The sequence below is a fragment of the Berghia stephanieae genome, chromosome 13 (genome assembly GCF_034508935.2).
Source record: "Berghia stephanieae isolate SIO BIC M18660-M18661 chromosome 13, UCSD_Bste_1.3, whole genome shotgun sequence".
Classification (NCBI taxonomy): Eukaryota; Metazoa; Mollusca; class Gastropoda; order Nudibranchia; family Aeolidiidae; genus Berghia; species Berghia stephanieae.
In genome coordinates this window covers 19,892,408-19,904,629 of record NC_088372.1, presented here as the reverse complement: position 1 = coordinate 19,904,629, position 12,222 = coordinate 19,892,408, and the positions used below count along the sequence as shown (strand labels likewise).

General features: G+C 34.8%; 3 protein-coding genes across 4 annotated transcripts in view; 2 read left to right on the top strand and 1 right to left on the bottom strand.

The window, feature by feature from the left end:
* Positions 1-12,222, bottom strand: part of LOC144959238 (uncharacterized) — an 87,170-nt gene that overhangs the window by 24,479 nt on the left and 50,469 nt on the right. The window lies entirely within an intron of this gene.
* The window catches only part of LOC144959083 (uncharacterized), a 107,873-nt gene that overhangs the window by 84,256 nt on the left and 11,395 nt on the right, over positions 1-12,222 (top strand). The gene's annotated exons all lie outside the window — the stretch shown is intronic.
* The window catches only part of LOC144959084 (uncharacterized), a 23,162-nt gene continuing 11,395 nt past the window's right edge, over positions 456-12,222 (top strand). Inside the window, exons 1-3 of one of the 2 annotated variants that reach the window (XM_078891463.1) lie at positions 456-762; positions 2,562-2,861; positions 5,251-5,550. In XM_078891463.1, the coding sequence (XP_078747589.1) occupies positions 504-762; positions 2,562-2,861; positions 5,251-5,550 (859 nt within the window). In that variant the 5' untranslated portion in view covers positions 456-503. Of the gene's footprint in view, positions 763-2,561; positions 2,862-5,247; positions 5,551-12,222 lie in introns of both variants that reach the window. The other variant, XM_078891462.1, reaches the window with a different exon arrangement.

The window sequence follows — 12,222 nt, the reverse complement described above, 5'->3', positions numbered from 1 at the left end:
AGAAGAAGAAGAAGAAGAAGAGGAAGAAGAGGAAATGACAAAACAGCTTATTTTCTTAATGATTAAATGAGATCTAGCAATGTTTTGAAATTTACCTCCTAATTTTAGACTAGGTATCAATATTACAACCAGGTTCACCCAAACGTTATCGATCATTATAGAGTAGGCAGTTATCACGTATTATATCATGTTCTGCATACCTGAACAAAATACATTTTATTGTTAACATGTTGATCATAAAATACTCCTCTTTTAAAAATCGATCGATAAAATGTCTCTACATAAATCAAGGAAGTTCCACTTATGGGAGTTTTTGACAAGATGAGAGCCATTTGAAATCCCCGGTTTGAGAGTTTTTGAGAAGATGAGGGTTATTTTAATCAATTACCATTTATTTGTAGGAGGATTTAGTCATGATTAATGTTTAAATTTGTACAATTTAAAATATATTTTCAGAAAATAACGTGCAAAGAACATTGTCATGGAATACTATATCAGAGGGAATGGATTATACTAGGCGCTTTGCCTTTAATGAAACACACTTGCCTATTCGTTATTCTCTTTTTAAAGATTCCCGTCTTATAAACACAAGCAAGTATTATATTGAACTTAAAGAGGATTCTTCAACTGCTCCAAACCTCAAAGTAATCAAAGTTAAGATGTTCAACCTATCAGCGACCGATTCCGGCAATTACATGCTGAAAATCGAAACGATAACTGGGGATGAATTGCATTTTGATTTTCATATAGCTTTGGAAAAAAGTTAGTGTGTTCACTTTTATAAACAACTTATTTACATTTGACTTGCTCTTTGAAGTCAATTTTTCACCAATCAAAACATGGAATTTGTGACACATCTTCACACGTGCTCGGACAAACATAGTTGGTTGTTTATAAACAATCAATAACGTGAACTAATTCGACCTCCATCTGATCGTTGTTGTTTTTATATAGACAAATGGGTGACTAGTTATCACATGGTTTTCTCGATCATATTAAAAACGTTTACGTTTACACACAGTTTTCTGTGCTGATTCTAGTGATCGAGCGGTAGAACAGTGGGTATTTTACTTAACACATACCATCGAGAGTAAACCTGTGTAGTTTGCTGTGTCTACCAATCACTGCCATTGTTTACATGATGACGATCGTCCGAGAGGCGTGGTTATTTACCGGTTAATTGGATTTAAAATGTAATTTTCTATTACTTTTTCATAATAATTTGTCTGTTTATTAAAACACAAAATATCTCAAGGCATCTACAATGATATTTATGACACATTGTTCACTCGGAGTGAAGCAACTGTAAAAAAAAAGAGAGTGTGGGTGAAAATGAGAAATATGAATACAGACACTAGTAGTAGTAGTAGTAGTAGTAGTAGTAGTAGTAGTAGTAGTAGTAGTAGTAGTAGTAGTAGTAGTAGTAGTAGTAGTAGTAGTTGTAGAAGTAATAGTTGTTGTAATAGTTGTTGTTGTTGTTGTTGTAGTAGTGGTAGTAGTTGAAATAATAATAGTAGCAGTTGAAATAATAATAATAATAGTAGTAGTAGTAGTAGTAGTAGTAGTAGTAGTAGTAGTAGTAGTAGTAGAAGAAGAAGAAGAAGAAGAAGAAGAAGAAGAAGAGGGGAAGAAGAAGAAGAAGAAGAAGAAGAAGAAGAAGAAGAAGAAGAAGAAGAAGAAGAAGAAGTGCGGCTATGTGGTCTAGCGGTATGACACTCGCTTTCGGATCGGAAGGTCCTGGGTTCGAGCCTCGCTCGACGCATAGTTGAGTCCTTGGAAAAGACTCTTTACTCACATTCTCTCACCGTACTCAGGGGTAAAATGAGTACCTGGCCGTTAACAGCGTTGTCTTTGTCCGAAAAATTGTAATATCGCCTAACAGGCGTCATGTCTCGTCCTACATGTTAAATGTTGCTGTTGACCAGGGACCCCTTGTAAAGCGCTTTGAGCACGTTAAGTGGATATTGCGCTATATAAAAGCTCAATATTTTAAAAATATTTTAAGAAGAAGAAAAAGAAGAAGAAGAAGTGGAGGAGGAGGAGGAGGAGGAGGAGGAGGAGGAGGAGGAGGAGGAGGAGGAAGAGAAAGGAATAAGAAAGAAAAGAAGAAAAAGAAGAAGAAGAAGAAGAAGAAGAAGAAGAAGAAGAAGAAGAAGAAGAAGAAGAAGAAGAAGAAAAGAAGAGGAAATGACAAAACAGCTTATTTTCTTAATGATTAAATAAGATTTTGAATGTTACCTCCTAAATTTAGACTTGGTATCAAAATTTCAGCCAGTTTCACTCAAACCGAATAGATCATTGTCAGTGATCACAAATTGTGTCACTATCTGCATACCTGAACAAAGCACATTTTATTGTTAAAATGTCTTTAAATACTCAACCTTTATATATCGATCGATAAAATGTCCCTAAACAAGGAAATTCGAGTTAATGGAGTTTTTGTCAAGATGAGGGTCTATGTAAATTCCAGGTTTGAGAGTTTTTGACAAGTAGAGGTGTATTTTAATTAATGAATATTTATTTGTAGTAGGAAATTTTTACAAATTAAAATATTTTTTCAGAAAAAAACCTGGAAGGATCATTGAAGACTCTATCAGAGGGAAGCAATTATATTTGGCGTTTTGCCTTTGATGAAACACACGTGCCTATTAGTTATTCGCTCTTTAAAGATTCTCGTCTCATAAACACAAGCAAGAATTCTATTGAAATTAAAGAGGATTCTTCAACGGTTCCACACTTCAAAGTAATTGAAGTTAAGATGTTCAACCTATCAGTGACCGATTCTGGCAAATACATGCTGAAAATCGAAACGACTACTGGTGATAAATTGTATTTTGATTTCTACATGGCCGTTGAAAAAGGTTAGTGTTTTCACTTTAATGAACATCATATTTACTTTTGACGTACTGTTTGTAGCCAATTGGACTTAGTGTGTAATTTCTGTTACTTTCTCAATAATGTTTTGTCTTTGTATTTTTTTTAACGAAATATTGTACTGCATTTGCAACGATAATCATGACTCATCGCTCAATCGGAGTGAAGTAACTGTAAACAAAGAAAGTGTGGGTGTAAATGATGAGAGATTGGAATACAGATCCTATCTTAATACGTTTTCTGGAACTACATTAAATTACATCTATGGGTTTTTTTTTTACATTTATCTTTTTCTTTTTATTTTGTTTAACCTGCCCAAACGATCGCCGGGTTGAGGTTTTGAAACATCGTTTTGTACCAATGAGTCAATTTGGGATTTTTAAAATGTTTTAATGAGAAAAATAGGAGTTTCAATAGCTTAGTTGTTAGAGCATTCGCTTCACATGAACCGGAGTTCGTTGCGGATAAATTCGAGATTTTTTTTCGGACACATAGTCCATCATGTAATTATTGGGTTGTTGGATCTGTTAGATCTGGCGGAATGAACTATGCATTTGACTTGCTTCCTGTCCAAAGGGTAGAAAGTAACGTAACTGCTATTGTCTGTCACGGTAAGGAAACTGGTGGACATTTTGTTTCAATGGTTCTGAAGGACAAAAAATGAGCTAGATGAAGAAATTCATTTATATAGTAAGTATGAAAACTTGGTTTCCTCAATAAAAGTAACAATAAACTTCGATAGCAGAAAGTTTTTAGAGAAAGAAACCCTTGAACAAATTTTAGAATACTCCGTATAGTCTCTATGAGGTAAACGAGTCAGATATTTCCCTCTTAAATTCAGCACAGTGCAGCCATGTGATCTTGTGTATGACGCAAGCCTTCCAAGTATTGGGTCGTGGGTTCGAGTCCAGCTCTGAGTGGCACAACATTGAATCATTGGAAAAACTCTTTAGTTATGTTCTCTTTCCTTCAAGTGTAACATGTGTAACTAGTCGTTGTCAGCAATCCGACAGTCATAAAACGTGTAATATTGCCTGATGTATAAAATTGAGAAATGAGAGAATAAGCAATAGTTTAATACGTACAAAATGTTTAGAATTGATGTGTGAACATCTTAACTGCACGGCATGAAGTTTTGGTGACAAAAGTTTAATTTCTAAGTGATACTGAGCTGCTAGATAGACGCTGGGGACTGAAAATGAGTAATTATAAGAAATGAATTAAACAACCTCGAAAAAAGAGAAAATAACAAACACGGAACGTTTTAAGATTAACCCACCTCTTCCTGGAATAGCAAAAAAAAGTCCTTAACCCTCTCATTATCACCTATTGGAAAATCGTCACATTTGTTACGATGCAACCCTCACTTTTCTCATCCAAATTTCATTTCTTCTTGCTATATCTATACAAATTGACATTCTGTAATGGAGCCCATATTATTGGCGAAAAACATTATGTATAGAATGTTCTTGTTGATTTTCTGTTTGAGTAAGGAATGTCTTTTAGCGATTGGTGGATGTGAAGTTTTGGGGAAATTCTGAAAATGTCTGGAAAGGAGAGGGTTAATATGTCACTTAGAATGCAGGCAGACATCAGATATATAATTCCACGCCTTTCAGTAAGATTCCTGTTCCTGTCTCTCTCGATTGTGAAGGATGTATTTCTATTTCATTATTTATGTCATTGGCTGAATAAATGTTTTGAGCCCTGAACGTTCGATCTTTGGTTTTTTGTTCTTCTTCGAAGCTGTTATATTCATGTTTGTTCATTAAATTTATCTGAATATTGATAGTGATTTGTTTTAGAAAGTTGAAACAAATAAGGATGATAGTTTTTAATGTGTCCTAACTAAATTAATTAATTGTGCTCAAGAGTAACAACTCTATGACTTCTGGTTGGAATATTTCAGTCCTTCGGCCTTTTTTAAAAACCCTCTTCTTGAGCAAGATTTAGCCTCCCTGTTTCTCACTTGAACGACAGAGATAATTTCTGTTATCGTCAGACGGTGTTACGGTTTGTTATGGAAAGAGTTAAAAAACCACATTCTAAGAAGATAGACACATGCGTCCCGCAACATAAGAAGGACCGACAGATAGAAGTATCCGGGATCACAGTATTAAATATGGTGGCTCAAGATGGAGTACCCATAATCAATCTGCACATTGAAACTAAGGGTAAGAAGTCGTACCCATTGCTCAGTTGGTTACACCACCTCCCTCCTCCCACTTTCTACCGAGCAGTGATTGGGTATCTGTGTCTGTTAGATCTTGGGAAAAGTTATTTTCGATAGACTAGCGGGGTGTTATTGTCCATTGTTTTGATAAATTATGACGTCCCACGGAGAAACTTATATTTCTCTTTGATGTATTTCAGCAGCATCAGATGTCAAATTACTCATGAGCATTAATGGTCAAAGTCTGAGAAGTGAAAGTAAATGGACTTTTAACAAAGAGTCTAACATCAAAGTTAGCTGTGCCGCACAGGGACACGGATCTAATGGTCTTTTTGTGTTGCTCAACTGTCCTTATCCACACATGGTTTCCGGATCAGGGAGCGTGACGCTAAGTTTTACTTTGCAGTACTGGATGCGCTTCAAATCTTGTGAATGTACATGCTTCTCCGGTTCAAGACTCATTTGTGAGAAAAGACGTACTTCAGTTGTGTTTTCATTTAAAGGTAAGTTCTGTATCTAGTACGATGAAACTCGGCTAGATACTTGTATTTTTGAAGGTTTGAATCCCGCGGTAGGTAGCAAAGTTCAGTCATTGGTGAAAGTGCTTCATTGACATTGTTATTATCATAATAAATTATAAGATGTGTATGAATCCTGTCTATTGGAAATAATAAAGCCTGTGTTCAAGAAAAGCAATAGGGATTAAGTAGCATAGCTGTTTGTATCGTTCTACATGTCCAGTGTTTCTGTTTACATCATTTAGAACGCTATGATAACGTCAGTTGGTATTGTGCCTTTCAAATTCTTATATAATTATAATGAAAATAATAATAATACTAACAATAGCAACACAATATAATAATAAATAATAATAATAATAATAATAATAATAATAATAATATAAATAATATAACAATAATAATAATAATGATGATAATAATAATAATAATAATAATAATAATAATAATAATAATAATAATAATAATAATAATAATAATAATAATAATAATAATAATAATAATAATAATAATAATAATAAATAATAATATTATTAATTAATTATATTTATTATTATTATTATATATTATTATTATTATTATTATTATTATTATTATTATTATTATTATTATTATCATTATAATATCATTACGAGGATCAAAATTTAACACGCTGTTTCTGGAGATTGTCAGTGAATGTTTCATTTCTGCTTAATTATTCTAAAAAGCTGTATATGGCTAGGAATCCGATTGCTTATACAATTACATAAATACGACATGCCGTTATGTCTTGAGTTCCTCCTTTATTAGAGCAAGACAAAAAACGTACACAAATTACGACTCATGAATGTTATTAGTGATCAAAAAAAATATACCAACACATTTCCAGCTCATTCTGCGTAAAATATTTTGATAAAAAAAAAGGCATTTTACAATTGAAACAATGTTTTCCTACTTTCCAACAGCAAACGGTAAACTATCTCGTATTCGACGAAGTTTATGTGTACTGAAGGGGAAACCTGAAGGGTTACAATATTATTTCTCGTCAAATTTTATTTGATAAAGCTGCTCACTTTGGCAAATAAATATATAAAACCAAAACCTAAACAAAAGTATTATCTATTGCCCAATTACAAGTAATACGTTTGGTACCATTGGCTTCTGTTGTTCCTTGGAGTTAAATAGAATTTCATTAGATAATCACTTAATCTTAGAGGGAAGAGCTTATTTACAAATAGAAATATATTATACACAAAAGTCGTTGTATAACACTATTGTACAAATGAAATGGACATTGTAATATAGCTCAAATATTTAAAGTAGTGGGCATTTCACTCTGATATTCTCATCGGTAACTAAATTCATTTAGCTATTAACAAAGAGGAGCAATTCTTACCTTGGCGCAACTCATATGTATAGGTCTATAACACCTCGCTGATTAGCACTGAGAAACGCCTCAAAAAGTTCAAGACTCAATTTTGGTGCTAAACAACACTAAGAACAGTCACTGGGAGGACTAGAAATGACGTTGTCATGTATGGTATCATTTGCTGATAGAATGTTGTACCATGGTCTTATTTTTCAATATGTCGCTTTAACATTGTTTCTAATCTTTGGAGAGTAATCATTATATGCCGGTTTCCAATACCTTACTCACAGTAGGAGGAATCCATTTTCCGTCTTCTTCTTTTCGAGTACCAAAGTATAACTGGTTTTGGATTAGCAGTGAAATGTAGGCAAATGGTGTGTCGATTAAAGTACGAATTTGAAGCCCATGAAGCAATTCTCTTGGTGACGAACAAGAAGCTAAAGCTGTGCAACGATAATGAAGAGAAGATTTTCTCAAATCCTTTTTTAAACTTCATACAAGTTATTCTGCGGCACCATTTTTGCGGGATGATAAGGAGGTCAATTGAGATATCTGATTTCCTTCTCTTTTCACCTTGTCTGAGATCCGTCTGAAGTGAAGCGTGCTGTGTTGTTCGACACGATTGCGTGAGAATAGCCAAAGTGAGCAAAATCCTCTTTAAGAAAACTAGTTGTTTCTATCCTCAATGTCGAATAATTTGCATGAATGCAAGAGCAATTTGAGTAGGTGTCCACCATTACTAACCATTTTTGTATTTATTAGCTATAAAATTCACAATGTGATCGATATGTGCTCGATTCCATGGTAAGTTAGGAGTTATCCATGGATGGTTTGCCTCTTGTGATGTTCAGCACATGAAACACATTCACAACACCTATTGACAATATCGGAATCAATGCCTGGCCGTTATACGATAGTTCGTACTAATTTTTACATGTGATGCTCGTAGGACGTTACGTTGTAAGCTCTTGGTCATAAAGATTCTGGATCTGTAGATTATTCATCTATTATAAGTTGACAACACGTCTTTTATCTTGAAGAATTGACAATGATCTCTCGTTTTGGAATCTGAATTTGACCATTTACGAATGGTGTTTCTCATGACAGCGGCTTTGGTGTCGTCTTAAATGGATTCTAGAATGATGACTTCGGGGCCTGTGGCTCTTAACTAATTTCCAATTGTAGAAATCCTAAACGCAGTATTTACACCTTATCCATATTCTTTGTCAAAGACTGGGTCGGCACCAACGGGTAGACTGCACAATGCATCTGCTTTGCCACGATATTCAATTCTATAATCATTTTGACCTAGATTCAAGGCCCATCTGTATATACGGTTGACAGATGAAACAAATACTAATGTTTTTGGACCAAAGAGCGACAATAAAGGCTTGTGTTTGGTGACGATATTAAACTCTGGCCGTAAAATATGGATAACCTTATTCTAAGCAAAATTAATTAATATCGCTCCTCATTAATCTGACTGTATCATAGCTGAGTATTACTCAATGTTTTAGAAGATTTAGAAATCGGTCCTTCATCGCAGTCTGGAAAGCAATGAAATAGCACACTCTTAACTCTAACATTGGATGCGTCGCAAGATATGTCCATTTCGAGAGATGGATCAAAATGGACAAGAATTGTTCCGTTACAAAGATGCTTTTTTTTACATGTTAAAAAAGCAGTTTGTTTCTTTGCTGTCCATTTCTATTGAACTTCTTTCTTAGCTAACTGATAGAATGGCTCTAAGACAGTTGAAATATATGGCAAGAATGTGTAATAAAATTGTATTTATCCTAAGAACGATTTTAGGCTCGATTCATTTGTGGATGGCGGCATTTTAGTAATTGCATCAAACTTTTGAATGTTTTACAATCCCTTCCTTTCATAGTAGATAGCCCAAGTACTTGTACTGCGGTTCGCTGAAAGACCATATCTGGAGATTCCAGTCGTTGTAATAATCTACGCAGATTTTGTAAATGATCGGATACGTCCTTGCTACTCGTTGTCGGTATAGACTGTGACACCTGGAAGATCATGAGTCACTTCATCCATTATTTGTTTAAAATTTCCAGTGGCTGAACTGATGCCAAATAGTAGTTTCGTTTGAAAAAGAACACCTTTATGTGTGCTGAGTGCTTCGTTCTTGTAATGTTTGTGACAACAGAATATCTGTTTGTAAGCCTCGGTAAGGTCGATTTTAGAAAATACTCGTATATACCCAACTTGCGCATGATATTCTAAAGTAGTCTGCGCATGGTCTATTTTTCGGTCTCTCGCCACTGGTTTCCTTCTTTTTTATTGGTATAACAGCATTCCAAATTCAATGACAGATTTAGACTTCAAAATATCCTTTGCAATACCGACATCCACGCTCTTATTGAAGTCGTCCGGAATCGCCTATGGGATGGTTCTGATTTTTACTTTATAAAAAAAAATATTATATTGTAACGAGTTTTAATTTAAACATATCAAAGAATTCCTCACACACTTGTTAAGGTGTCTTTTGAATATGTAGCATGTCGGTTACAGGCTTAACAAATATGGGATTTAATGATTTTCTTTGAAACAGTTTGTCAACCGAATCATTGAGTAGCTCTATGGCAGAACGTTCTTAATGTGACGGTATCGTGTTGATAAGAAAGTTTTTTTCGTGACATATGTCGTTAACGGACACAGGCAAGAAGACAGTTTACACGACGAGCTGTTCCTGGTTTTAAGCACCATTTGTGGTTGAATACAATCATTAGCGAACATGTAAGTGATGCAACTGACATGATATTGACCCGTGACATACGACAAATTGTAGTGACATTAGGCAAAGTCGGCGATCTCATTTTACATCGACTGGCTCTCTTGGTTTGTCCAGTTTTCTGGTAGAAGCGGCAGACAACTGTTTTGAATTTACAGCTGTCGGTGTTGTGCCACTTTTGAACAAGTCTGATATTATTTCTATACTCCGTTTGCGGCTATGTCTATCTTTCATTTGAACGTTTTGTGCGCTCATTGTGTGGATTGTCTTGCTAAACCATTAGAAGTTGTTTTCTTTGATGCTGAATTCTATTAATCTCAGGCTAAACAGTCAGTTCAGTCTCGGTTGGCCACTCTTGAGGCATCTTTTACCTCTGTGGAAATCTCGATGGTTTTATTAAACGAGAGCTCCTCTTCACTATGCTTTGATAGCGCTTCAACGACAGATGTGTTGTTGACTACGCACTTAAAACAAGCACGTATCGCTTCATCCAGATGATTCTTAATGGATGAGAACTTGCATACGACAGTGTTCTGGCGAATTATAGCTGCCATTTCTTGAATGGTTTCATCTAGAGTACGGTTAAAAATTGGAATCGTTGTCTCCAACGAATGGTCGAGGGAGGTACTGTTCATTTTATATATTTTTCGACTTCTGCATGACAGAATACTGTGCTATCCTTATCTGGTGTTAATTGATAGCCATGTTAGCAAGTAGGAAAATATCTGCTTTCTATTCGTCAGGAACGAAGTGAGAAATTAAAAACAAATTAAAACGCTGGCGCTCGTCGCAGAGACAAGGTCAAATGCGAAAAAGCACGGAAGCACCGGAGGTTTATGTTCAAAGAGTTTATGGAACATGCATTGCCAAGGGTCTTATGTTTCATAAAATGTCTACCTGTTTTACTTATCATTCAACGAGTTGTTTTATTTGCTCTTGTTGTTGCTCAATATTTGGTTGTAACAAAGTGATGAGCTGTTTACTTGACATTATGATAATAGTGTAGATATAACTATAGTGGACGGTGAGGTACGAAGTTGCGACAAAGGCGAACTATTGACGAAATAAAACTATAATATAGTTACTCACCCAAGCTTCAAACTGCTTGGTTGTACACAGCGATGTACCTTGTAGTTTATTTCCGTAATATAATGTTAGAACTCAGTGACCACGTGCTCTGGGGGGGGGGGGTCACAAGGAGGGTCATCATTTACTACGTGATAACGACGCTGCAGGCAGAAAAGCACCTGCTCCGGCTTTCTCGACTGGCAGATTTCCGTATGTGGTGTTGACCTTTTGACTAAAGTAACGAAAGGCCCCGATTGGCAGGGTGCGTGCGCAGGATAAAAGTGAACATTCATGTTTTGGAGGAACAAGAGAATGATATTATCGAATCACTCTACCCGGTAGCTGTCAGTGAGAGAACCTTTATTACAGAATTGTAACACGCTATAAGCAAATATATTTGCAATACTTTTTTCCTACATATCGCCATTCTAATACATTGTAATGTTATGGATAAAGAGTAGTTCCATTTCTTTGGCATGCCACCTGATATACATATTACAACGAATATCTTTAGCAATGATCCAAACAATTCATAATTAATTAGCCGGTAACTAGGGTCAATTAGCTATCAACAAAGGGGAGCAACACTTTCATTGGAGTAACTTATATGTATAATTCCATAACAGTTACAGCGAGATACAGGTAAAATTGGATCCTCTCAAATAGACCTGGACAATTGATAAGTTTAAATGAATTACATATTTAAAAAAGAGGAGGTGGGAAAATGTGCGGTACTACAATGACAATTATTAGGAAATTTAATGGATATACGATTTTGCTTTATGGGTAAACTGAAATCTTTAGTCTTCACATATATTTGAAAAGAAACAAACAACATTTTTACATTTTTAGTTTACAAAAGTACGTAAATGTAACTGAAATGTCGCGATGGTCGGCTTTCGTCAACAATAGCTAAAGGGGAATATTTGGCCTTTCTTGAAATGCTTTGGAGTTTACAATTCGTTTGTTGTAGAGAGAAGAAACCACCTATCTCTATTTCTTATAAATATGTAAGACCGGTTTGGAATCCGTCTAAAAGTTCAAACGCTTTGGGAAAAATGGAACAATTTTATATATATATATATATATATATATATATATATATATATATATATATATATATATATACACACACACACACATATATATATATATATATATATATATATATACATACACCACCCACACACACACACACACACATACACAACATTGTTATCGAGCGTTGCTCTTATCAGGAATTGGAAGTGAAAGTAGACTGTTGTGTTTTTTTGTATTTTTCTGGATTCGTGTTTATGGAGGTTCGTAATTACATAAAAGGTGTTTGTTTCTATGTCTGCATGAGGATGTTAGTTCGTTTCATCTGTTAAGTGTTGCCATGTTTGGTTTTGTGATGATGGAATCGAGCACATATCGATCACATTGTGAATTTTATAGCTAATAAATAAAAACTGGTTAGTAATGGTGGACACCTACTCAATTTGCTCTT